General features: G+C 35.5%; 1 protein-coding gene across 1 annotated transcript in view; it reads left to right on the top strand.

Moving 5' to 3' along the window:
• The window catches only part of FGF10 (fibroblast growth factor 10), a 90,699-nt gene extending 69,620 nt beyond the window's left edge, over positions 1–21,079 (top strand). Inside the window, exons 2-3 of the mRNA XM_049768247.1 lie at positions 14,274–14,377; positions 18,395–21,079. Of these exons, the coding sequence (XP_049624204.1) occupies positions 14,274–14,377; positions 18,395–18,592 (302 nt within the window). The 3' untranslated portion in view covers positions 18,593–21,079. The remainder of the gene's footprint in view (positions 1–14,273; positions 14,378–18,394) is intronic.
• Positions 21,080–25,120: the final 4,041 nt, after the last annotated feature.

Here is a 25,120-nt window from a genome sequence, read left to right as displayed (position 1 = left end):
CATCCTCCACTAACTGTCCCTAGTAACTTGTTCTCAATTTAATTTTATATATCAAAATTATATATGTTAACACTATTGCAAATATATTACCTAAACTATAATAATTTAGTTTAATAGAAAAATAAAACTAGATATTTGTAGGACATCTTTTCTTGGCCTAGTGCTGCTAGTCCCATGTTGTCTAGAATGTTTAACTCTCACACTGTTTGAATCCTTTTTACTATTTCTAAAGTATTACCATCTTCCAATCTTCTCTGTAAAATAATGTACTCTATCATTTCTGGATATGACTGTGGGTTGTTCTTGTAGTTCCAGCCTGAGAGACCTAATTTTTTGTCAGTTGAATGTGTGTCACAAAACCAGAGCATTTCTGTGGGATTAGGGAATAAAAAATCAATTTCTATTTTATGTGTGGTTTTTAAAAAGACAATCGATCGACCAAAGGAGAATGACTGTCTTGACTACCTTGAATAAATTTCTCTTTTTCAGAAGTAACCAGAATTTTGATATCATAACTTATAGAAATTCTACTTTATATTTTGCCCCAAAAGTCAGTGTTTTAATCTGTAAAGTTTATAGAAATAGAAGCTAAATGTAAAACTCTATACTATATTGAAAGCCAACATATTGATAAGGTATGTGTATTAATGTGTGTAAACTGACTCCTTAGCTTGAATTTCAAAACTAGCTTTACATCAAATTCTAGGGGTGTCTATGTTTAGCTGTTTGAAAACACTTTTATGAAAAGCATCATTAGATCTTCTTGGTAAGAAACCCAGACATAAGATATACTCTATCAATCTATTTTATTCTCTTCATGAAATAGAGAAAAACATCCTATGTTATATTTATTAAACAAATTCATATACACATTAATAAATATGGTAGATGTTTTTAAGGATATCTATAGAGTAAACATTTTCAAAGGTTCTTGGATAAGTTCTTCAATTTCCTCCATCTCCTATTGACATCTGTGTAGGAGAGAATCAAAGTTGAATCAATATCTACCGTATTTTCCGGCATATAAGACAATTTTTGAAACAAAAAATGTCAACTGAAAATCAGGTGTGTCTTATATGCCGAGTATATCCCGAAAAAATGTTTCAATATGCTGCTAAACGAAAATTGTCTGAATATTGCCACAAAACGAATTTTCCAACTCATCCTGCACCAATCACTGCAAGGCTGCTCAGATTGCCTCTCTAACTCAGCCAATCCAAGCAGGCTTTTTATGCATGCAAATTAGACAATGTTCTGGACCTGAATCTACACTGTAAAAAGCCTGCTCAGATTGGCCAGTCAGAGAGGAAGTCTATTACAGTATAACCTTTGAACCTTTGTTTGTTGTGATTGGCTCACTGTGATACATGAGCACAGGAACACATGAAGCACATGCAGCACAGGAACGTTCTGTCTGATACAGCGAATATAGGCCTAAACCTATGTTTTAACTGCAAAATTAGGGGGTCGTCTTATATGCCCAGTTGTCTTATATGCCAGCAAATATGATAGGTTTTTGTCTCACTCTTTTCTATCTCTATACTTCCTAAGACCTAGCTTTCTCTTAAACCTTGCACTATAATTTTTCTCATATAATAAATGAAATTTTTTTTCTTTACTGATCCAAAAAGTTTGAACTCTCCCTTTTAAAATCAACACCCTGGCTACTGGAGTGATAGTACAGAGGGTAGGGTGCTTTCCTTGGACACTGGTAACTTGGGCTGCAATCCTGGTATCCCATATGGTTTCTCTGCACTGGCCAGGAGTAATTCCTGAGAACAGCTTTGTGTGGCCCCTAAATCAAAATAAATTAATGAAGAAAACACCACCCTGAACAACAGTATTCAATAATAGACTGCTTCAGAAAAGTAACCTATAATAATACATCAATTGGTTGCTTTTACTAATATATATAAATATTATATTTTGCATCTTCTTATTATTTTCTTAACAGGAGCAGCAATGCAGTGACTGGCATTTATGGTAGCATGGATTGCTCCATGACTGGTAATTAAACAATTCTTCCTGTACAGAATGGTAGACTTTTATTCCCTTCAAGTGTCTGTGAAAAAGACACAAGCCACATAAGGATTTCCCTTAGGCCCTTTCTCCAAACACAAAATACTGGGAAGACAATAATGTTAGGCGAGAGTTAGGTATAGCCAGGATAACTGGAAACAAACCTAGATTTCTAACTTTAGAAATGTCAAAGAAGTTATTTGCTAAAGGAAGTAAGGAAAACTAGAAATAGTTCTATAAAACTGTAATGAAAACATGTTTTTCTGTTTGTTTGATTTTGGGGTCACACTTGGCACACTCAGGGGTTACTCCTCCCTCTGCAGTCAGTAATTATTCCTAGCAGGCTCAGGACCATATGTGATATTGGGGAACTAACCCAGTCTGGCTGAATGCAAGGCAAACATCCTACCCATTGTGCTATCGGTCCAGCCCCTGCAAATATGTTTCTTTACAGTTCTATTTTCCTTTTATTTGTTTATTTATTTTTTAAAAAGATCATTTTTTATCAAAAGACATTTATTTAGAAAGACAATTAAAGGAAAGAAAGAGAGATCTGCTCTCCAAAGGAGAACATGGGGTTCTCCTGTAGTAGAAAAAGGAAGCATTTACCTTTTAGAAAGAAATGCTACAGTAATGCTCTCTGCTTGCTCACAGCCTTATTACCATCCAAATTAATTTTCTGAAATTTTCTGAGCTTTCTTTGAGTTTTGTCTGCTCGTGAACATTTTTTGTTTTATGCAATGTGTCCTGATTGTAAAATGGTATCCAAGGGTATTTGAACTTGTGTCAGAGAATTATTCACCGTTTACAAATATTTCTTTTGGTTTCTCCTTAAGTTTGTAAGTAATTGGATGAGTGTTAAGCAGTTTTCTCTCCAGTTGAAGTGCAAGCTTTTTTGTGGTCTTTTGTGTTTTTCATGTAAAATTTCTCTCTAAAATATTATAATTTTTTCAAGTTAATTAAACTTACACCTGACACTTAACTGTGTAACTTGCTCTCAGAATTCCAAGTTTATTCTTGGCCTATGAATATGTCAGGAAACATTTAGGCCTTACTATGGATGTACCCAAAGAACATAGAGAATAATGTCTGAACAGTACTATTACTACTTTAATAAATAAATATTTCCTGACATAATTCATTAAACTCAAATGAAGCTAAGAAATTGCTGGTAGGGAATACATGTCAATGTCAAGTCTAAGTCTAATCATTGTCTTATGAGAAAACCTATTAGATGAATATAGCAAACATTTGTTGATTAATAATCAACTTGGAATACCACATATGCTTATATAGTTTATAATAAAAATGCAGTAAGAAGTGATTGTCACTCTTCAGCAATAATTTTCAACTAGGAAGTTCTTTTTTTGGGAGGGGGTGTTTTGGACACATGTCATGGAGATCAGGGATTACTCCCGGCTCTGTGAAAAAATTGCTCCTGGCAGGGTCCTGGGACATACATATTGGGATGACCGGGATCCAATCGGGGTCATTTGGGGTTAGTCATGCAAAATGCCCTACCGCTATGTTATCTCTTCTACCCCTCAACTAGGAAGTTCTTTTTATAGACTGTGCTATTATATTCTGATACTCTAAAGGTTAGGACAATGACAACGGTGGTTAAATTCTAGCACACAATATTGCTCAATTACGCGTAGCCTAAAATGGAGCAGAGTCTTAGAATTCTCCATTGTATTTATCTGTAAGGCCAAGTGAATCACTGCTGTTATCCTATCATTGAAGAATGAAGTGAAAATGTAAGAGGTCATTTTGATCTTCAGCAGATGGGAATAGTGCATCTTATTAGCTAGAGATGGTAAGGATTTTCTACTAATTCAGGTCACCTTTCTGTCAGCAATTTAGATAAATGTCAGGGGTATCTGAAAGAAGTACAGCATGTAGAGAAACTAAACAGCTATATTGCATTGTGCCAAAAAAGGCAGCCAGAGTCCAAATATTATAAGATGAATCAGACCTAGATGAATGATTAGTACTCCCTCCTATGCACCTTTTGAAGATAATTCTGATAAAGTATATATATATACATATATATATGTATACAGATACATATATATATGCTTTTAGCTCTAATGGAGAATGAGAAACTATGTCAGTCTGTGCTAAATTTGTAGCAATTTCTTAGTCATCAGTATAAAATATAAGAGGGTCAGAGTTCTTGAATGGTCAGTGTCAACACGCCTTTTGTGACTGCATATAAATGCTTTAAAAGTAGGGCCAATGTTTCCATCAACATTTTTACATTCTAAGAAGACTAGCATAAATATTCTGATAATAATCTTATTACAGGTGCTGGAGTAATAGTATAATGGGCAAGGTGCTTGCAGTGGCTGACCAGAGTTTAATCCTGTAGTATCCCATTCAAGTCCCTTCAGTAATAATTCTTGAGCACAAGATCAGGAGCAATGCCTGAAAATTGCTGGGTTTGGCCCCCAAACTAATAAAAATCTTACTGCACATATTTAAAAAGGAATACAGATGATGATGCAGTGTATTTGCACACAAATTTTATTTTATTTTATTTTTTGGGGGGGGCCAGACCCGTTTGATGCTCAGGGGTTACTACTGGCTAAGTGCTCAGAAATTGCCCCTGGCTTGGGGGGACCATATGGGACGCCGGGGGATCGAACCGCAGTACTTCCTTGGCTAATGCTTGCAATGCAGACACCTTACCTCTAGCGCCACCTCTCTGGCTCCTGCACACAAATTTTAAATCAACACTTATGTAACCATTGAGACTCAGGCCTATCAAAATTAGTAGAAGAAAAAAATTTTTCTGAAATTTTTTCTTTTATATTAAACTTCTACTATTATTTGTGTCTTTTCTTATTGTATGGTTCTATTTCTCTGCACATGTTTCTGTCAATGCTTTTTTTTTCTATTACTTTTCTTAGCTTTAAATTGGGCATAGAGAATGGTGTGTGGTCTCTGGATAAGCAGAATCAGTGTTATCTGGGTAATTACTAGAAATTTTAATTCTCTACTCCCTATTAGATCTTCCAAATTTTTGAAAAGCAACCTTTACAGATTATTCTGATGCATGCTCCCATTTGAAAAAAGCTGGTATAGAAAATTGGCTAACTTTCCAGTCTTGTGATTCAGCAGACAGTGAATACCTATACAGTATCTACTGCTACTTTATGCAAATTGTGAACTTTTGGCAATTAGCCCCAGTTTACAAATAAGCAAATCAGTACTAGAGGCCTATACAGACATGCATAGTTTGCAAGGGAAACGTTGTAAAAAAAATTGTTCTTTCATGATTTCATAGCTGTGTGATTAGACAAACCTAGGTGATATAACCTGTCATGCATTTAGACTATATGGTGTAGTCTTTGAACTCCTATATTACATATATGATGTTATTAACTAAAATAACACATAAATTTTACTTACTCTAAGTTTGCATAGACAGTATAGCTGAGCCAAGTTCTGCTCCTAGTTTTATTTTGTTTGGGGGCCACACCTGTTGGTGCTCAGAAGTTACTACTGACTCTGAACTCAGGAAAAACTTTTGGTGGTGCTCAGGGGACCATTTGGGATATTGGGGATTGAACTCAGATCAGCTATTTGCAAGGCAAATGCTTTACCTGCTGTGCTATCTCTCCAGCCCCAAGTTTTGCTCTTTTTAGTACTACCTGTTGCTTCCTTCTAATTTACACTTAAACATCTCCATTAATTTATCACATGAATCATGATTTTGCTGTTCTCTTTATTAGTGTGTGTGCTTTTGCAAGAGGTGAAGAAAAGTGTTGAGAAAATAAGTATGTCATCAATAAATTAAAATTAGTATCACAGTTGCTTCTGTTATATTGCTAGCTGTAAAAAATTTGACACCCTTTCAAGAAAGACAAGTAAGCTTCAAGTCTAGAAGCAATTTTAGAAATGGTCAAATCAGGCAAATATAGAATCCTGAGAGGCCTAAAATAGTAAACCATTAAGATGCTAATACGGTCTTTCACCTTTCCACTTGATGCTTTCCTTTTCCAATCTTCAAATGATTATTTTTATTTCTTGCCCTTTGCTGCTAGGGAACTATTTTGCTATACATTATTTTAGTAAAGGTTTTCGATACCAAAGAAACTAGCACTAGGTTATTGTTAAATTCCATGTCAGACTTTACAGACTTACTATTGAGGAAAGAAGAGATTTCAGTATTAAAGGAATTCTATATATAAGACAACAGGTTTTTTTGTTCGTTTTCGTTTTTGTTTTTGAGGCCACATCTGGCAGTGCTCAGGGGTTATTCCTGATTGCACTCAGGAATCACTTCTTACTGTCTGGATTGAGGGACCAATGCCGGGGATTGAACCCAGGTCAGCTGTACCCACTGTACTATTGCTCTGGCCTGAAACAACAGATTTTTAAGGTTGAACAAGAGAAGGAACAAAATGGATTTTTGAGAGAAGAGATGGGGATGAGGAACAGAAAGAACTCAAATGAGTTATGGGAATTTCTATATTAGAAAGAGTTCATCCAGGCAGTTGATAAACTGAGTAGGATTTATGCTACAATCTCACTTCTCATAAATTGTTATTATATTCTAGTTGGTAAACCTACTTTTGAAGATTTTTTTGGTAGCACCATACTGCTTCACTTTTTTAATGCTTTTTTCCCTCATACCTTCTTACCTTCTACCTTCCCCTTTATCTTTGTACTCAAAGTTCAAAACTCAATTAATAGTAATATCCAACTCTCACAGTAAGTCTGTCTTAGAATAGAAGTTTGCAATAAGTGTCTTATCTTGGCCTCCCTGTTTTCCTTCTTATCATTTAATCATTTAATTTCTTTCTACATTTGTATTTTTTCCTACTTGAGCACAAAATTTGTAAGAAGAGAATCATAATTTAACTATTCCTATTTGTATTTTTGTTTGTTTGGGGGCCACAACCAGGGTACTCAAGGCTTATTCCTATCTTTGTGCTCAGTGATCACCCTTGGCAGGAATTGGGGGACCAAAAATGAATGCCAGGAAAACAGTTTAGTCTTCAGCATGTAAATCAAGTTCTCTACCCATTATACTTAATCTCCCCAGTCCTCCTATTTTTTCTTTTTTTTTTTTTTTGGTTTTTGGGCCACACCCGGTAACGCTCAGGGGTTACTCCTGGCTATGCGCTCAGAAGTCGCTCCTGGCTTGGGGGACCATATGGGACGCCGGGGGATCGAACCGCGGTCCGTCTCCTAGGCTAGCGCAGGTAAGGCAGGCACCTTACCTCCAGTGCCACCGCCCGGCCCCCAGTCCTCCTATTTTTATTTATTAAAAGAATATTCTTCTCCAGGGGGCCTGAGTGATAGTGCTTCGGTAGGGTGTTTGCCTTGCATGCGGCTGACCCAGAACTGACCTGGGTTCGATTCCCAGAATACCATATGGTACCCCCCTGAGCCAGGAGCGATTTCTGAGCCCATAACCAGGAGTAACTCCTGAGAGTCACTGGGTGTGGCCCAGAAACAACAAACAAACAAACAAACCAAAAAGAATATTCTTCTCCTAAAGTATCTTTTAACTTTGAACTAAACTACCCTCAATTCCTTAGATAGAATCACATGTCACTGGGATAACGATTCTTTGAGAGCCACCAAAAGTGATGTAGTTACAACTTACTTAGTATAAATAACAGAACTCAGATCAGGAATAAGTTTTGAAATTTACTGAATCTTTGACATATAAATGGGAAATATATTTGATACTATAATTTTAGGAGTTAGTTTTTTCGACAATAAAACTCTTTTTAGTAACTTTTAACTTTGATATAATTACAGATTCACATAGGTTTTGAGGAACATAGATTCTATGTACCCTTCAGACACTCTCCCCTATGATGCTGTCTTCCAATTGGCATTTAATTTTGTATCAAAATATATGTTATTAATCTAACAGCTGTCATACTGAATTCTCTAGCTTCTTACCAAGATTACTTTCATGGGTATATTTGATCATCCTCACCAAAGAATAGAGAACTCTACAGAGATTCTTCAAGAAAAATAAGGAAGTCCTCTAAATTTGAGCCCCTTAGAAAGCCACTCAAATTCACAGATGTTTATAATAAAGGCAATCATTGTCCATTACCCACAAGATTATCAAATTATATCTTACTGACATAGAGCATCCAAAAATTATTTTCAGAATTTGAGAGGACCTTAAATTACCTAGGTCTTCTCTCTTTATTTTCTGAAGCATTCTGAACCTTTTCAAGCTAGCTTTAACTGGTTGCAGAGTAGGAAACATAGTTAATTGATTGATAGAAAAAGAAACCTTGGAATTTCAGAGTTAAGTATAATCTACCATAAGAAGTTCAAACTCCAAAAAATTTTAGGCAAAAATGTGGTAGTATGTTTATCACAACATTTTTTTCCAGCTCAATCTATTGCTATTATTTAACCATGGTATTTATTTAACCTTCAAGAATTTTAGTTTAGTTTTTGCTAAAATTAACTTTTTTGTTGTTTTTGCTTTTGTTGGACCATACTCACAGTGCTCAGGGATATACCTGAAATCAAATCACTCCTGGTAGTGGTGACAGGACGTGGAGTACTATTTAGAATGCTGAGAACAAACCTGTGTTGGCTGCATGCCAGGTTATAATAACACGTAGAGACAAGCTATTGCTCCTGTCTCCTTTCTCCTTTCTAATTCTAATGACTTCCTGTTTTAAGATATAACTTGCAAGTTGTTAACAGTGCTGACTTATTTAACCTCTTAGGCAAGCAAAATAAACAGCAGCCTAAATATTTTTTTTCAAATTTTGGTCTCCTGCTTTGCACTGTATCTTGTGACTAAAATATAAGAGAATCCTTCCTTGAGTCTGACATTATCTTCTGTGGCATGTCTTAGGGAGGAATAGCACATTAGATTGTTAAAGTCTGTTACAATGATGAGCCATTTTGTCACATGGTTTTCCAACATAAATCACTTCTGAAAATGGAAAAATGGGAGAGAGGTAGTAAAGATTTAGGTTAGACAGAAATACATATATGTGTGTGTGTGTATATATATATATACTTATATATATATATATATATGTATATATAGAGTGTGTAAATGATTTAACCCTAACACTCTCTTTTGTTTTAATCTACTCGATTCTATTCTATAATAGCTTTGAAAGCTATTAGAATTATAGGAATAAACTATAAAAAAGTACTTTTAAGAAACATTTTTGGGCCATACCCAGTGGTGCTGAGGATTACTCCTGGCTCTGGGTTCAGGAATAGTTTCCTTTTGACTTTAGGAGCCAAATGGAGTGCTAGGAGTCAAACCCGAATTGGCTGCATGTAAATTTAAGCATTGTACTAACTGTGCTAGTATTACTCCTGCCCCAAGAAAATAAATACTCTTTCATATAAAAATAAATGTATAGGTTTTTTATTTGTTTATTTTGTTTTGTTTTAGTTTTTTGGTTTTATTTTATTTTTATAATTGTATTTATTTTTATTAATATCTTTATTTAAACACCTTGATTACAAATACAATTGTAATTGGGTTTCAGTCATGTAAAGAATATCTCCCTTTACCAATGCAACATTCCATCACCAATGTCCCAAATCTCCCTCCTCCCCACTCACCCCCACCTGCACTCGAGACAGGCTTTCTACTTCCCTCATTCATTCACATCGTTGGGATAGTTCTCAATGTAGTTATTTCTCTAACTGTACTCATCATTCTTTTCGGTGAACTTCATGTTGTGAGCTAGACCTTCCAGCCCTCCTCTCTTTTGTCACTGAGAATTATTGTAAAAATCTATTTTATTTTTTCTTAAAACCCATAGATGAATCACACTATTCTGTGTCTTTCTCTCTCCCTCTGACTTATTTCACTCAGCATAATAGATTTCATGTACATCCATGTATAGGAAAATTTCATGACTTCATCTCCCCTGATGACTGCATAATATTTCATTGTGTATTGTAGTATATGAAAAAGTTTCCATAAGATTATCCTTGGAATTGTTGTATATAAAAGTGTTTCCTTAGGATTGTTCTGTGACTATTGCCCTACCTAGCCCTTCCAGGTGGGGCGCTGTGGAGTTGGCGATAAATAGCTTGATGGACAGGGGAGAGGGGTCCTTTTGCGAAAGCTGCCTGCTGCAGGAGAATTCTCTCGCTCTCCTTGCCCAATCTTTTACACCCTATCCTTCTTGTCTGTGTGGATTATTATTTGCTGCGGATAAATATTACCAAGGTCTTCCCCCGAAAGGGGACAAGGGGATGGGAAGTAATTTCTCATTCTGGGGACTGTTCTTGGATTCACAAATACCCAGAAAAGTTAACAGCGAAGATACATTACAGTGTATATGTACAACAGTTTCTTTAGCCATTCTTCTGTTGAAGGGCATCTTGGTTGTTTCCAGAGTCTGACTATTGTAAATAGCGCTGCAATGAATACAGGTGTGAAGAAGGGACTTTTGTGTTCCTAGGGTATATCCCTAGGTGTGGTATAGCTGGATCATATGGGAGCTCAATTTCCAGTTTTTGGAAAAATCTCCATATCACTTTCTATAAAGGTTGTACTAGATGGCATTCCCACCAGCAGTGGAAGAGAGTTCCTTTCTCTCCCCAACCTTGCCAGCACTGCTTGTTCTCATTCTTTGTGATGTGCGCCAATCTCTGTGGTGCGAGATGGCACCTCAGAGTTGTTTTGATTTGCAGCTATCTGATGATTAGTTATGTGGAGCATTTTTTCATGTGCCTTTTGGCCATTTATATTTCTTCTTTGGAAAAGTGTCTGTTCATTTCTTCTCCCCAATTTTTGATGGAATTAGATGTTTTTTTCTTGTAAAGTTCTGTCAGTGCTTTGTATATCTTTGTATTAACTGATGTGTATTGGGTGAATAGTTTCTCCCACTCAGTGGGTGGCTCTTGTATCCTGGACACTATTTCCTTTGAGGTACAGAAGCTTCTCAGCTTAATATATTCCCATCTGTTTATCTCTGCATCCACTTGTTTGGAGAGTGCTTTTTCTTTCTTAAAGACGCCTTTAGTCTCAATGTCATGGAGTATTTTACCTACGTATTGTGCTATATACCTTATGGTTTCAGGTCTGATATCGAGGTCTTTAATCCATTGGATTTGATCTGTGTGCATGGTGTTAGCTGAAAGTCCGAGTTCGCTTTTTTGCAAGTGACTAACCAGTTGTGCCAACACCACTTGTTGAAGAGGCTTTCCTTGCTCCATTTAGGATTTCTTGATCCTTTATCAAAAACTAGGTGATTGTATGTCTGGGGAGCATTCTCTGAGTACTCAAGCCTATTCCATTGATTTTATGGTCTGTCTTTATTCCAATGCCATGCTCTTTTGATAACTATTGCTTTGTAGTACAGTTTAAAATTAGGGAAAGTTATGCCTCCCATATTCCTTTTCCCAAGGATTGCTTTAGCTATTCGAGGGTGTTTATTGTTCCAAATGAATTTCAGAAGTATTTGATCCACTTCTTTGAAGAATGTCATGGGTATTTTTAGAGGGATTGCATTAAATCTACAGAATACTTTGGGGAGTATTGCCATTTTAATGATGTTAATCCTGCCAATCCATGAGCAGGGTATACATTTCTATTTCCTCGTTTCCTCTCTTATTTCATGGAGCAGGGTTTTATAGTTTTTTTTTTATAGGTCCTTCACATGTTTTGTCAAGTTGACTCCAAGGTATTTGAGTTTGTGTGGCACTAATGTGAATGGGATTGTTTTCTTAATGTCCATTTCTTCCCTATCATTATTGGTGTATAAAACCATTGATTTTTGTGTGTTAATTTTGTAGCCTGCCACAAAATACATTTTCATATGAAAATAAATATATGTTTTTTTTGTTTATTTGTTTTTGTTTTAATTTTTTGGTTTTCTTTCTTTTTGTTTGTTTTTGGTTTTGGGGTCACCCCAACAGTGCTCAGGGGTTACTCCTGGCTTTGCACTCAGAAATTGCTCTAGGCAGGCTAGAGGACCATATGTGTGCTGGGAATCGAATCCAGGTCCGTCCTGCGTCAGCTGTGTGCAAGGCAAACATCCTACCACTGTGCTACCACTCCAATCCCAAATTTATGTATTTTTGTTTGCACTTTCTGAGCAGCTACCAACACAAGGAAACTGGATGTGAAAAATAAACATCTTGACTGAAAAGATAGTACAGGAGTGTGTGATGATTGCCTTGCATACAGCCAATCCTGTTTTGATCAAAAGCACCATAAAAGATATCTGAGCAGTACCAGGGGTTATTTTTGAGCAGAAATCCATGAATAGCTCTTGAGTACTACTGGGTATGACTCAAACTTCTAAAAATAAATAACAAGAAAGATCTGTATTTTTCATTCTTCATAATTTTTCTTTGCTTTGAGCCTGACAATTGAGAATTATCTCACTGTATTGATGAGGAGTCATTTTGTGTTAGAGGTTGCCTAAAGATACAGAATTCTGGGGCTGGAGAGATAGCATGGAGTTAAGGCATTTGCCTTTCATGCAGAAGGTCATTGGTTCAAATTCCAGCATCCCATATGGTTCCCGTGCCTGCCAGGAGCGATTTCTGAGCATGGAGCCAGGAGTAACCCCTGAGTGTTGCCGGGTGTAACCCAAAAAACAAACAAACAAAACAAAAAAAAAAAAGATATAGAATTCTGCAGGACAGAGTCATGAGGCTGGGGATCAAATGGAATGACTCTAAATCGAGAAGTTTTTATCAGATTGCTGATCAGTAAACACTGGTTTATTAATAATTATATAATAAAATAGCTTTAGGAACTAAAGTTCTCTTGCTCTAAAATAGATGGACACTTTAAGAAGATTAAATGCCTTCTCTCTAAATTATCTTTAGATGCAATAAACAAAACTTGTGTATTAGGAGGGAAGGTTTCCTATCATTAGTGATTTCCTTAGTTTACTCAATTTTTCTACCAAAGAAAATACTCATTTTGAAATGGTGGTGAATTTCCATTCACCCTTAATTAGCAATTCTTCCATTTTGAAGATAATGTGGATATGATCAAAACATGTGTCAAAATGGTAGGATACGTGCCTGCAGTGTGCAAAGCTCTGGGTTCTATGTCAGCCACACATGGACCAGGAGTATCACCTGGAATGGCCCTTTCATGTTCCCTGCATGATAGCATGGAAAGCTGTTTCCTATAACAGAAATAACAAATATATATACATATATATATACATATATACATATATTGTATTAAACACATTGTGAATGCTAGGGTATTTGTTTTGGGGTTCATACGTGGCAGTTCTGGCAGTGCTCAGGGTTTACTCCTGGCTCTGAATTCAGGAATCACTCCTGGAAGTGCTCAGAATCAAACCCTGGTCAGTCACATGTAAGGCTGCTCCTGGATTTGTTTCTTTATTTCTCAAAATGTTAACTGAGGTTGCTAAAAATAAGTTTGTTACTTATATTTAACCAAGAGCTTTATCAGCATATCCTACTAAGAAGAAATAGTTCACCACAATTTTTTACAGATTAAGGCAAATCTGACATATTATTGGCATGTACTATAGACTCCCTTTAGTACCATATTACAGATGTGTGCTCTGATAAGCTTTTATGAAATCTAGACTAAGAGGAGTCGTTTCAATTGGAAAGTGTTGAAAGTGCAGAGCTAGTGAAGAAAACATTTTAATTAAAACAATATTATTCCTATCTATTAAGAGTAAAAGGCAGGATAATTCTTTGTAGATATGTCACTTATGGAGCTAGACAGTGGTCGGCAACCTGCGGCTTGCGAGGCACATGTGGCTCTTTACACTTTTAATTTGGCTCTTCTGTGTGCCGGGTGGCCGCTCCAGGAGTCAGGACTCCACTCCCAGCCTCTGTCAGTGCGCGCCCTGTGTGGCTCTCAAAATAAATTTCAATCGTGGTTTTGGCGAGATTTGGCTCAGTTGAAAAAATAGGTTGCCGACCACTGATGCTAGACAGTAGTACAGTGTGTACCTTCCCTTGCATGCAGCCAACCGAGGTTTTATCTCCAGCACCCTATATGTTCTCCCAAGTAATGACAGCAGTAGGTCCTCAGTGCAGAGCCAGGAGCAATCCCTGAGCATTGCTAGGTGTTGCCCTAAACCGATAACTATTTTTTCCCACTTGTTCCCATATATTGTGTAGGCATATTGAAAGAGATTGAGACATTTCCTCCCATTTGTTTTTAAAATATTTTGAGTTTTAGAATCATTAAGTATTTAACTTTGTAGTTTTTTTCTGATTTTTCTTTCAATTAAATTCATGAAACTCTTAGACTTCACAATTATATGTTTTAGGTATCCTGAAGATAACTTCAGTGGAAATTGGAGTTGTTGCCGTCAAAGCTATTAACAGCAACTATTATTTAGCCATGAACAAGAAGGGGAGACTCTATGGCTCAGTAAGTATTTTGTTTTATTTTCAAAATCCACAGTAGTAAGTCATGACCACAGTTTTGGACTGTTTTCTCCGGACATTGAATTGCTTTGTTATCATTCTATTGCTAGTAAATAGAACCACAGTGGGCTGGTCCCCAGTGTCTTGAGGGCTGGCAAAGCACTTGTTCCAACTCTGTAATCTCCTCTGTTGTTCCCCCATTAGTCTACCACACAGGCTGTTGCTGGCATGCATCAGTCAATGTTTGGAACTGCTAACTGGACAGACTCTCACGGAAGCATCTGGTCAGATTGGCAAGGGTGCTGCAGACAACTTGGAGAAGAATCATTGAAAACAAAGGTCTTGAACTGAGTAGAAAACTGTGTGCTCCAGCTGAAGATAAAACAGGAGCTCAGATGTTACATATTGTCAAAATCTGAAATAGGGAGGCACATTAAGAAATTAACTTTTGTATAACATTCAAGCAGTTCTAGAATTTTAGAAAGTGATAATTAATTCAGTACCACAATGTACATTATGCCCTAGAGTAATAACTTGGTATACATTAATACCAACTAGTAAGGGATGTCACTTTAGGGTGTGTAAATAGATGTATTTTCTTTATTTTTATTGTTTACTGCAATACCTTCCTGGACTCAGCACCTCTCAAGCTTGACTATACATCCAAAAATCACTGACTGGATTTATTTAGACATCCTCCAGGATCTCTGTTAGTTGTAACTACCAGAGGCCTCTCTAGCATTTATGGGTATGGCCCAGGGAGTTCTCTCTGCATGATCCTAGTTGACCTGGTGGTCACCAGTACCCATGAGATCTGCCTTTTCAGACCCTAACATTCAACTAGCTGGCCCAGTTAGTTGAGTATTGGCAGGAATAACCTCAGGATATTCTGAGTACTATTTAGGCATCATCACCTACCCCCACCAAAGGAAAACAAAATTAAATGGGGGGAAAAGAGACCTCTACAAAATTATTTTTGGGAGAAGAGCATTCAGTTTTATTTCAAATATAAAATCACCTCAAACAATCTCAGATTTCCCATGGTCCCAAAACTGTATCTGTCTTCTTGTAATGAATATAGTTATTCTGGTAAAATATCATTTATGCTTTGAAAATTATATAGTTTTGACAGACTGAAATGAATAGTCTCTGCTAAGTCTCTGCTAAGGATATATATTCCTTTCTAATGCAGAATTTTGGTTTATATTAAAATTTTCTAATATCATGTACCTTTTTTCTAACTTTATTGGCCTATGAATGTTCTATTAAATATTACTTCAGAAGAGAAATTCATAAATAATATTAAAAACAATTAAAACTGATATCATTAACATAAACATACTAAAAATATCTTACATGACTCTAATAATGTTTAATAGTATGATCCAGCTCCTAGTTTCTTCAACTGTGGCTATGACCCCAAATGGAATATTTTAATTGAATAGGAGGATGAAATTTTTGTTAATAAATAAATTTCTGAGTTATTACAACATTTGCTTAGTTTCCATGACTTTTCATATACCCAGAGTTGCACAAAAAGTTTCTGTGAAAAAAGGAATTGTTAGGGACCGGAGTGGTGGTGCAGTGGTAGGGCATTTGCCTTGCATGCAGCCGACCTAGGATGGACCTCAGGTCGATTCCTGGCATCCCACATGGTCCCCTGATCCAGGAGCGATTTCTGAGCACATAGCCAGGAGTAACCCTTGAGCATCACCAGGTGTGGTCCAAAAACCAAAAAAAAAAAAAAGAAAGAAAGAAATTGTTAGTGGAAAAAAGTGTAAGAAGTCTTGATCTAGACCACAGAAATTTGAGTATATATACACACAATAAAAACTTAGAATTTTTTTGAGACATATGGCCTCTGAGAGCTTCTGGATATGATGAAGCCATATATATACATATACATACATCATATATACATACATATATATACACATACATATATATATATATATATATATATATATATATATATATATATATAGCCAGGATGAAGTTCCAATACTCACCAAGGGTGAACTCCAAAACCAAAAATTAACCAATAATTTCTTTCAACAAAGCCATCTTTAGAGCTATGGTTGCAGATTGAAATTTACCAGGATCACAATCTTCAGGTTTATTCACTATAGGCATTGTTAGTCAGCATGATCTTTGATAGAATTCATAAAGCAAAGTGTTCCATGTAATAGTTAAAAATCATACCTATATTTCAGAATAAAATGCCAATTCATAGAATTAAAATTTATCAGATATAAATTCATCAGAATTAAATTGCCAATTCATAAAAAACTGTAAATATTTTACAAAATAAGAAAAATTAGGCAACAAGAAGATACTGCTTCTGTATTAAGGCATGCAAAATGTTCTCTTTTTATTCCCTGCAAAAGAATTTCTTCAACATTTGGTTATAGGTTCAGTGAGTATAAACTCTTGTCATTATTGTTTATCTGAGGAAGCATCCATTTTTCCATTGCATTTGAACATTCATCTAGCAGTACAGTATAGTGTTTTCTTAGCTGGAAAATTTTCTGTCTTCCATGTAAAAATTGCTAGTGTGTCATACCATTATTTAATAGACTGGAGAGTTTCTGCTAAGATGATTATACATGTTATAGATTTGACCTGCTGCTCCCTTCAATAGCAGGCTTTGCATTTAGAATTTTGTATTCAGTCACCTTTCTGGATCTCATTGCTTAATTCTGTAGGTTTGAGAATTTCTCAATTACTATTTTTTAAAAGGACACAGTTATATTCCACCTCTCTCTTCAACTTCTGGTATACTTATTTATTTTTATGATTTCACTTCTAATAAAATCTGATAATTCTTAAAAGTTTTCTTCATCTTTTCCAAATTTCACTTTCTCTTTCTTCACTTGACTAATTACTAGAATTCCAACTTCAATTTCATGTATTCATTCATGCAAGATTGAGTATATTTGTTATTTTTTCCATGAAAATTTTTATTTTGTTTCTTATATCCAGCAGCTCTTGTTTGGAACATCTTCAGTTTACATTTCTTTAAAGAGGAACTTCTTCTGCTTCTACATTTCTTGTCTTATATCATTAATATTTAATCCAGTGTTAGTGTGTATTTGACATACCACTTTTTTTCCCTCCTAATAGCTATTAATTTATTCTCTCTAAGACTCCCAAGGTCTCTGGTTGTGTGTTTGTGTGTGTGTTTTGTTTCCTTAATTTTCCCCAAGTTATCTGTTAATTTATTTTTTAAAGGGATTTTCTCACATTTATAGCTGATTTTGACATTTTTTATATTTACTTTGCTTTTATTTTTGGTAGGAGGGATGATGGCTCTAAGTTTGAAGAGATGTTTTGTTTTGTCAGGATGTCATCAAGCCCTCAGCAGGAGCCCTGAGCTCCCTCTTGGCTATTCTATCAACACAACTGTTTTCTACCACATGCCTTCAAAAATACAGGTGTTTGGACTGATCAGAAGTCCTTCAGTACTAAACTTATACAAGCTGTAGGAAATATATAATTAATTTCTGTTTTTTAAGGTGATCTTTCCATAATGCAGTCTATTTGTTTTATGTGTCCTTAATGTCTGTTTATTTATTATGGATTTAGAGATAGATGAAGTTTGCAGACTTGATGTGCTTTCACCTTTTCCTTTAGTTCTATTTTTCCATGGGACCCCTGGTCATTATCCTGAAAAAAATATCATAGTAGTCTTTATCATTAACTCATTACACATATTTTTAGTGGAATGATTATTTCATAATCATTCTAGACAGTTCCATTGCATCATATTCAAGACATCCAACAAATTTTAAAAGGCCCCAGTATGTGGTAATGATCAATTAAAATAAGTTACATGCTTTCAAATACAGAATTTGGCTTTTAGTTGTTTTGCTCTTCTGTTGTTGGTACTGTATATTTAATACACAACTTAAGTATAAAGGACAATAGTAAACAAAACTTTTGGAGTTCTTTGAATGGTTTATGTCAGATGGAATCAATTGTCATCATCATAGGAATAAAAGATTTTGGTTTTTTCTTGCAGAAAGAATTTAACAATGACTGTAAACTGAAGGAGCGAATAGAAGAAAATGGATACAATACTTATGCATCATTCAACTGGCAACACAATGGAAGGCAAATGTATGTGGCATTGAATGGAAAAGGATATCCCAGGAGAGGACAGAAAACACGAAGGAAAAACACCTCAGCTCATTTTCTTCCAATGGTGGTACATTCATAGAGGAAGGCAGTGTCTGTGAATGATGTAGAAACAAAGGCTTTTTTGCCAGGAATAGTTGATATTCTTCATGAAGACAGTAGCTCAGAAGGCAAAGACACATTGCAGATGTCTTCTTGCTTGAAAGAAATGAAGCCTTTGATGGTTTTTGTACTCCCTGCTGACATATGATGTTCTTTTAATTAGTTCTGTGTCATGCCTTATAATCAAGATATAGGCAGATCAAATGGGATGGAAGTTATTCCTAAGTGAACAACTTTGTGGCTGGGTTTTTGGGTTAAGTTTTTGTCTTTGTTTTCTAATCTTTGAGATAGAATTAAGGACACAGAACAAGCTATTAAATGAATTTCGGTAAAATTATTTATGGAATACGAACTCATATCAAAAACTCTCATTGCTCATCCAAGCCTAATGATTCAATGAGCAGTAAGACACGCAAGCATTTACTGGAAAGCACTTGGTTCATATCATATGCATGACCAAAGGAACTTTGGGCGTGGCATCATGGAAAATGGAATAGGATTAAACAATGTAAACATGTTAGTGTAAATCTGTTCTAACAAAACAAATAGTATGGTATGCTTGTGCATTCTGCCTTCATCCCTTTCTATTTCTAAGTTATTTATTTAATAGGATGTTAAATATCTTTTGGGGTTTTAAAGAATTTCCTCAGTGGCTGCCCTCTGATTTGCCTTTTCTTTTTCTTCAGCACACCACATGCATGTTCATATCAAAGTGTGTTTAAAACTTGGCAAACACTTCTGGAACAGGAGATGAGATTGGAGAAGCATAGTGTGTGTACATGTTCTATCAGTGGGCTTAATTTGCACTTCTGCATTAAGAACTATCAGTAAGAAGTGGTATAGTGCTGTGGTCAGGCGTAAGTATGGCTGGTTTTGCCATCATCTTGAAAACATCTATCACTTTTAAGGCTTCCTTTCCTAAGAAATAGACCAGAATGTTAAATTCTTCTCTTCAGTGCATCAGTGGGTCCCCCAAAATACACTAAAAGAAGAAAATAAGCATACTATTTTTGGTAGTCTAGCCTCATCTCACTATTTACTAATGATTAATCTTTGAAACATGTCACAGTGGTAAGTGATGTCGAGGTCGTTTGCATATGTGAGAACCCTTTCTTAAGTACCACATAGTGCATCTCCCCCAAAGAAGCTATTAAGAAATATTGATATGAAGTGCAACTTTCCCAGGGGCTTAAACTGAGCAAATATATCCTGGTATATGTGTAACCATATCCTGAAAACTGTTCAAGCTGTATGATCTAGTCTTTCTAAAACCCAATAAAACTTACATTCTGTAAATTTAAAGAGCTTTGGAAAGTTCTGTAATGTAACCATATCAAAATTCATTTTGTTAGAGCAGGTATAGAAAACAGTGCATAAGAGTGTACCAATCTTCATCAGATTGTATTCCACTAAATAAATACATAAGCCTTATTTGCAGTGTCTGTAGTGATAAAGATGTAGAAATAATATTTGTTCTAAATACTTTTAAGTGATAACCATAAGAATATATTGATACTGCAGTTTATCTTCATATTTCTTATTTTGGGAAAAAACTGTTTATTTTTATTGTTTGGACACAGTATTTTGATACAAGGAAAAGGCTCACCAAATGTGTCTTTTTACCAAAGTTTAACCTCTACAAAGGCTGGTGTTTTGTAACTCTTTTATAACTCAATTGTGTCAATGCTTAACCAGCGATTCCAGTTAATCTGTTATTTAAGAGTTAGCTTTATTAAGAAACTTTCCCATAAAGTAATCCCATAAAAGGCCATCTTTTCCTCATTTCATAAAAAAAAAGTTGGGATTCCAAAGAGATGCCTTTGAGGTAGTGTTTTTGGCTTATGGCTAAAATTACATTTCATGGTCTTTGACTTTCAACTTGTTTAGGGACAAATGGGATTCTGAAATTTTTAATTTTTTTGTGGTTGTAATCTGTATGTTAAAATTTAATTGGTAACTTAGGTCTGGGAGCTATCATGTAATGCACTCCTATCAGAACTCGATTATCTTTGTTCTTTGATTTCAAAGTAATAATTGCACCTGACACATGAACGTAGACCACCCACAACCAAAATTAAATGTTTGGTGAGACAAATAAAGTATTAGATGACTATGGTAACAGCAAGTAGGGCATAAACTGGATTCGTATTTCACATCGACATTTAGATTACCAGAGAGACCATGCATAAACAGTCATCTTTGTAGTACTCAAAACAGTAAGACAGCTTCTAGCAAAATGTATCAAAGCTTTCAGAAGCCAGATATAGAAAGTATCTCCTTCACCTCTCCTTTTCCCAACATACACATCAACAGAGATAAAGACAAAAACAGTTTGGTAAACAGTAACAATATTTATCCTGCAATAAAAAATGGCACCTTTTGCTCTATGTTGAGTTAGAATTCTGGTCCCCTTTGCAGCTGGATTGTGCTACTGAAGGAAAAGCAGTTACCACCATGTATTTTTTTTTTTAAGTAATCAAGATTTTGGGAGCTCTGCCTCTGTGGAAAGAAGTGTGGGACCTGGCTGCAAGTCTAGTGTATTAACCACAAACGTGTATCCATCTGGGTGTTGCTTATGAGGAGACGCCTTATAAAGAGAAAAATAAAGGAAAAAACTCCCTCCCTTTTCCTACCTCCCAAAGTCTGAACAGTGTATAGTATGTTACATTTAAATGAATTAATAAAAATGCTGGGAAAAGAAAATAAAAATATTGTCCTTGTTTGTTTTATTAGCCTAAAACCATACCTGGTGATAGAAGCTCTAGTTTTGTGCATGGCAGGATGTGGTTAAATGCCCCACAGCCCCAAACAACAACAGAAAAAACAAAATCACTCAAACATTTGTAAGGTTTCTTTAATGTTTTACATGTGTGAGTCAGCTATCCTTACTCTAATAACAACCAAATGCTTTCGAATTTTCCTAAGTATTCAGGTCCACCTAGTTTATACAGTGGATAAAGAAGGATGAATTGAAAACAAGAATGGCTTATGAAACAATGAGTTTTTGGAGGAAAGCCAGGAAGCTGCAAAATCTGATTTCGAGGAGATAGAGTTGGCCAGTGATTTTGACTTAAAATGTAGAGAGAAAAAATATTTAATTTGAATTGAGTCCAGGGCTCAAATAGGTTATGAACATTATTTGAATAGATGAACATCAATACTGCACAACTCTAATAATTAGAATGTTGATTTAAGGTTTATGATTATTCAGCAAAAGCAAATTTTATCTTTTCCTTATCAGTATTAACTTTAGCATGTCCAGATTAGTCTAAAGAAATGTGTAAGAAACCTTGAACTTTTAGAAAAGAATACTGGTACAGTAGAAGTAGCACACTTAAGTGCAAAAATTTCTTCCTTATTAAAAATCCTAATAGCATTTATCTCTCTGCATAGGTCTTTTGTAACATAAACCAAACTGTAAGAAAGATACAGTTTGTAACCATAAGAAAGATTTAGAGATTTTAGAAGTATACTAGAAATTAAAGGACAGCTAAGAATTCCACCAGTATTGCAATTTGGAATCCTCTCAGGCCATCATTTTCTCTTATCTGATTGGATATTGGCTTTATGATGGGATACATTCATGACTGTTCTCAGGCCTATTTCTGGTTCTGTTTTCAGGGGTCACTCTTGGTTGGGATCAGATATTATCAGTGAGTGATCAAACCAGAGTTAAATACCAACAAGACCAAGTCCCTTAGCCTCTACTATATTTCAGACAAGTGATTCAATTGGCTTTAGAGCTACTGGATATCTTTCTTCCGATTTCCAAACCTAAAACCTTTTCCCCTTTAATTCCTGAAATAAAAATATTGGTTGGTATGGTTTTCTGACCAGATATGTCTGACAGACTATCTAACTATTAAAACCATTATGACAAGATATATGCTTTGTAATTTGCCTAGCTTAAGTCACATGACCAAAAAGAAACAGCATTTCTGGCAATTTTACATTCAGAAACTAGAAGCAAGACATCAAAAAGGAAAGAGGGATTACTGGTATAAGGCAAAAGTGGTTTTTTGGCACATCTACTTAAAAGGGATGATTAAGGGCCAGAGATGGCACATCAGGTAAGGCATTTGCCTTACAAATGACTGTTCTGGGCTTGATTCCTCAGTACTACAAATGATCCCTTGAACCACACCAGAAGTTATTCCTGAACTCAGCAAAAAATAAACCCTGAGCACTACCAGGGCCCCCATAAGTGTGGCCCCAAATCAACACAAAAATATTTGATCTTTAAAAGAGACTATTTGTTTAAAACATACCTTTGAATCCTATGGGCTTTTAAAAAATTATCTCCAATTAGACTGCTCTTATTCATTCATATCAAGCAGTTTCTGGCCTTTTTAAAAATTAATATATTTTTCCTTTTGTTTGAAAACACACATACCCTACTGTGTTCAGTGCTTGCTACTGGCTGTGTACTCAGGGGTCATCCTTGGCATATCTTGGGGTGCTGTAAGAGTGATAAAAGAAGGGGGATGTGTGCAAGACAAGTGCCTTGCTATCTGCACTATCTTCCTGTCTCCTTTTTTTATGCAGTTTTAAAAATTGGAACATTTTTCTGTTTTATAGCCAAGAACAATAGAGCCCTATCTATAGTTAGACTTCTTTTTTTTATTTTTGTGGGTTTTGGGTCACACCCGGCAGTGCCCAGGGGTTATTCCTGTCTCCAGGCTCAGAAATTATTCCTGGCAGGCACGGGGGACCATATGGGACTCCGGGATTCGAACCGATAACCTCCTGCATGAAAGGCAAACACCTTACCTCCATGCTATCTCTCCGGCTCAGACCTCTTTTATTTCTACAAATTTTGTGAAATGATTATTAAGATGAATCCAAGTTCTTGGTGTATAAAAGACAACCTTGTAATAACCTGTTTCACAACAGGCCATTATACATATTACTATGAATTTATACAAAAATATACTGGTTTATTAAGCATAAAAAGTTATAGGGAATAAAAATGATTCTCAAATGTTTGTTCTTTAAAAATTGTAAACTATAAGAGAAATAATTTTTTTTTTTTTTTTTTGGTTTTTGGTTTTTGGGCCACACCCGGTAACGCTCAGGGGTTACTCCTGGCTATGTGCTCAGAAGTTGCTCCTGGCTTGGGGGACCATATGGGACACCGGGGGATCGAACCACGGTCCGTCCAAGGCTAGCACAGGCAAGGCAGGCACCTTACCTTTAGCGCCACCGCCCGGCCCCCGAGAAATAATTTTTTATTCATTCAATGAGACAAGTATTATTCATTTCTCTTCTGTCAATTAAAAAATGGAACAATGCAATCCCAAGTGAATAGTCTACTGAAAATGACCTTACAACCATTGGATAGTAGTTAAAGTGGGATAATTATTCTCCACCTAATGAGATCAAAGAAATTTGTCTCGTTCCTGAGTGAATAAGAGGGAAAATGTTATCCATGATAGCAGTTAAGGGTAACGATTCTATAGTCAAAAAGAAAAAACATATGCCAGCCATATATGCATGTGGCTTGTATTATCTTTCACATTTTTATTACCCTCCACAAAAGAGCCTATGTTTGCTTTTTAATGTAGACGATTGCATCCTCTAGAGATGAGTACAGCAAAATGAAGAATCAAAACATCCCGTGTTCCTCATTACAGCTGTAAATTAAAAATGTTCCTTCATACATCTTAGGTAGGCAGTGACCCCATCTACAGAATAACTAACTCAGTAAGGCTTTAATTTTTCTAAAGTTTGGTTTTAATTATTTTGTACATATCGTAAATGCCTAAATAATCTTACAATTTTCTAATTATTTAGTCAATTTAAGCTGCTGAAAATTCAGATATTCTCAGAAGACTTTTGAAAAGTGAATTATAATTAATAATTCATGAGTAATTAAAAAACTTACACATCCTCTTTATAATACAGAAAGCACTCAGTTTAGAGGTCACTTATCAATTTTATATTAAAGAGTTTTAGGGGCTATGGATATAGGACAGCAGGCAAAATTGCTGATCCTGGTTGGATCCCAGTATTCTGCAAGGACTGGTCCCTGTCCACAGAGCAAGGAATAAGAACTGAGCACTGCCAGGTGTGGTCCCAAAACAGAAAAAAGGTGGAGAAGAAGAAAAATTTAGCATCTCATATTTATACACTACAAGTTTCAATGGTCATCATTTTTCAAAGACATGACCAATATGGTCAGACAACAATTGTATTTAATCCAACCATTATTAAAATGACAATAAAAAGATGTCTATTTTAGGGAGTTTTCGATTTAGAAAAAGCAAAGAGATATAAATTAAGCTGTCTGTAAGTAAAGAGCAAATAATATATTGCTTTTTAAGATATATGGCACTTAAAATAACTGATCAGCAATATAGGATAATTCTATAGGTCATATTCAAAAATCTACTAAGATATAATCAAATATATATATCATCTGCAACAGTTTTCTTTCTCCTCATTTTAAACTCCAGATGATGGTGAATAAATATGTGAAATCAATTTCCCTTTTATACTCATAAGAAAA

The sequence above is a fragment of the Suncus etruscus genome, chromosome 2 (assembly GCF_024139225.1).
Source record: "Suncus etruscus isolate mSunEtr1 chromosome 2, mSunEtr1.pri.cur, whole genome shotgun sequence".
NCBI classification, from domain to species: Eukaryota; Metazoa; Chordata; class Mammalia; order Eulipotyphla; family Soricidae; genus Suncus; species Suncus etruscus.
This window is presented reverse-complemented; position numbering and strand designations above follow the sequence as displayed.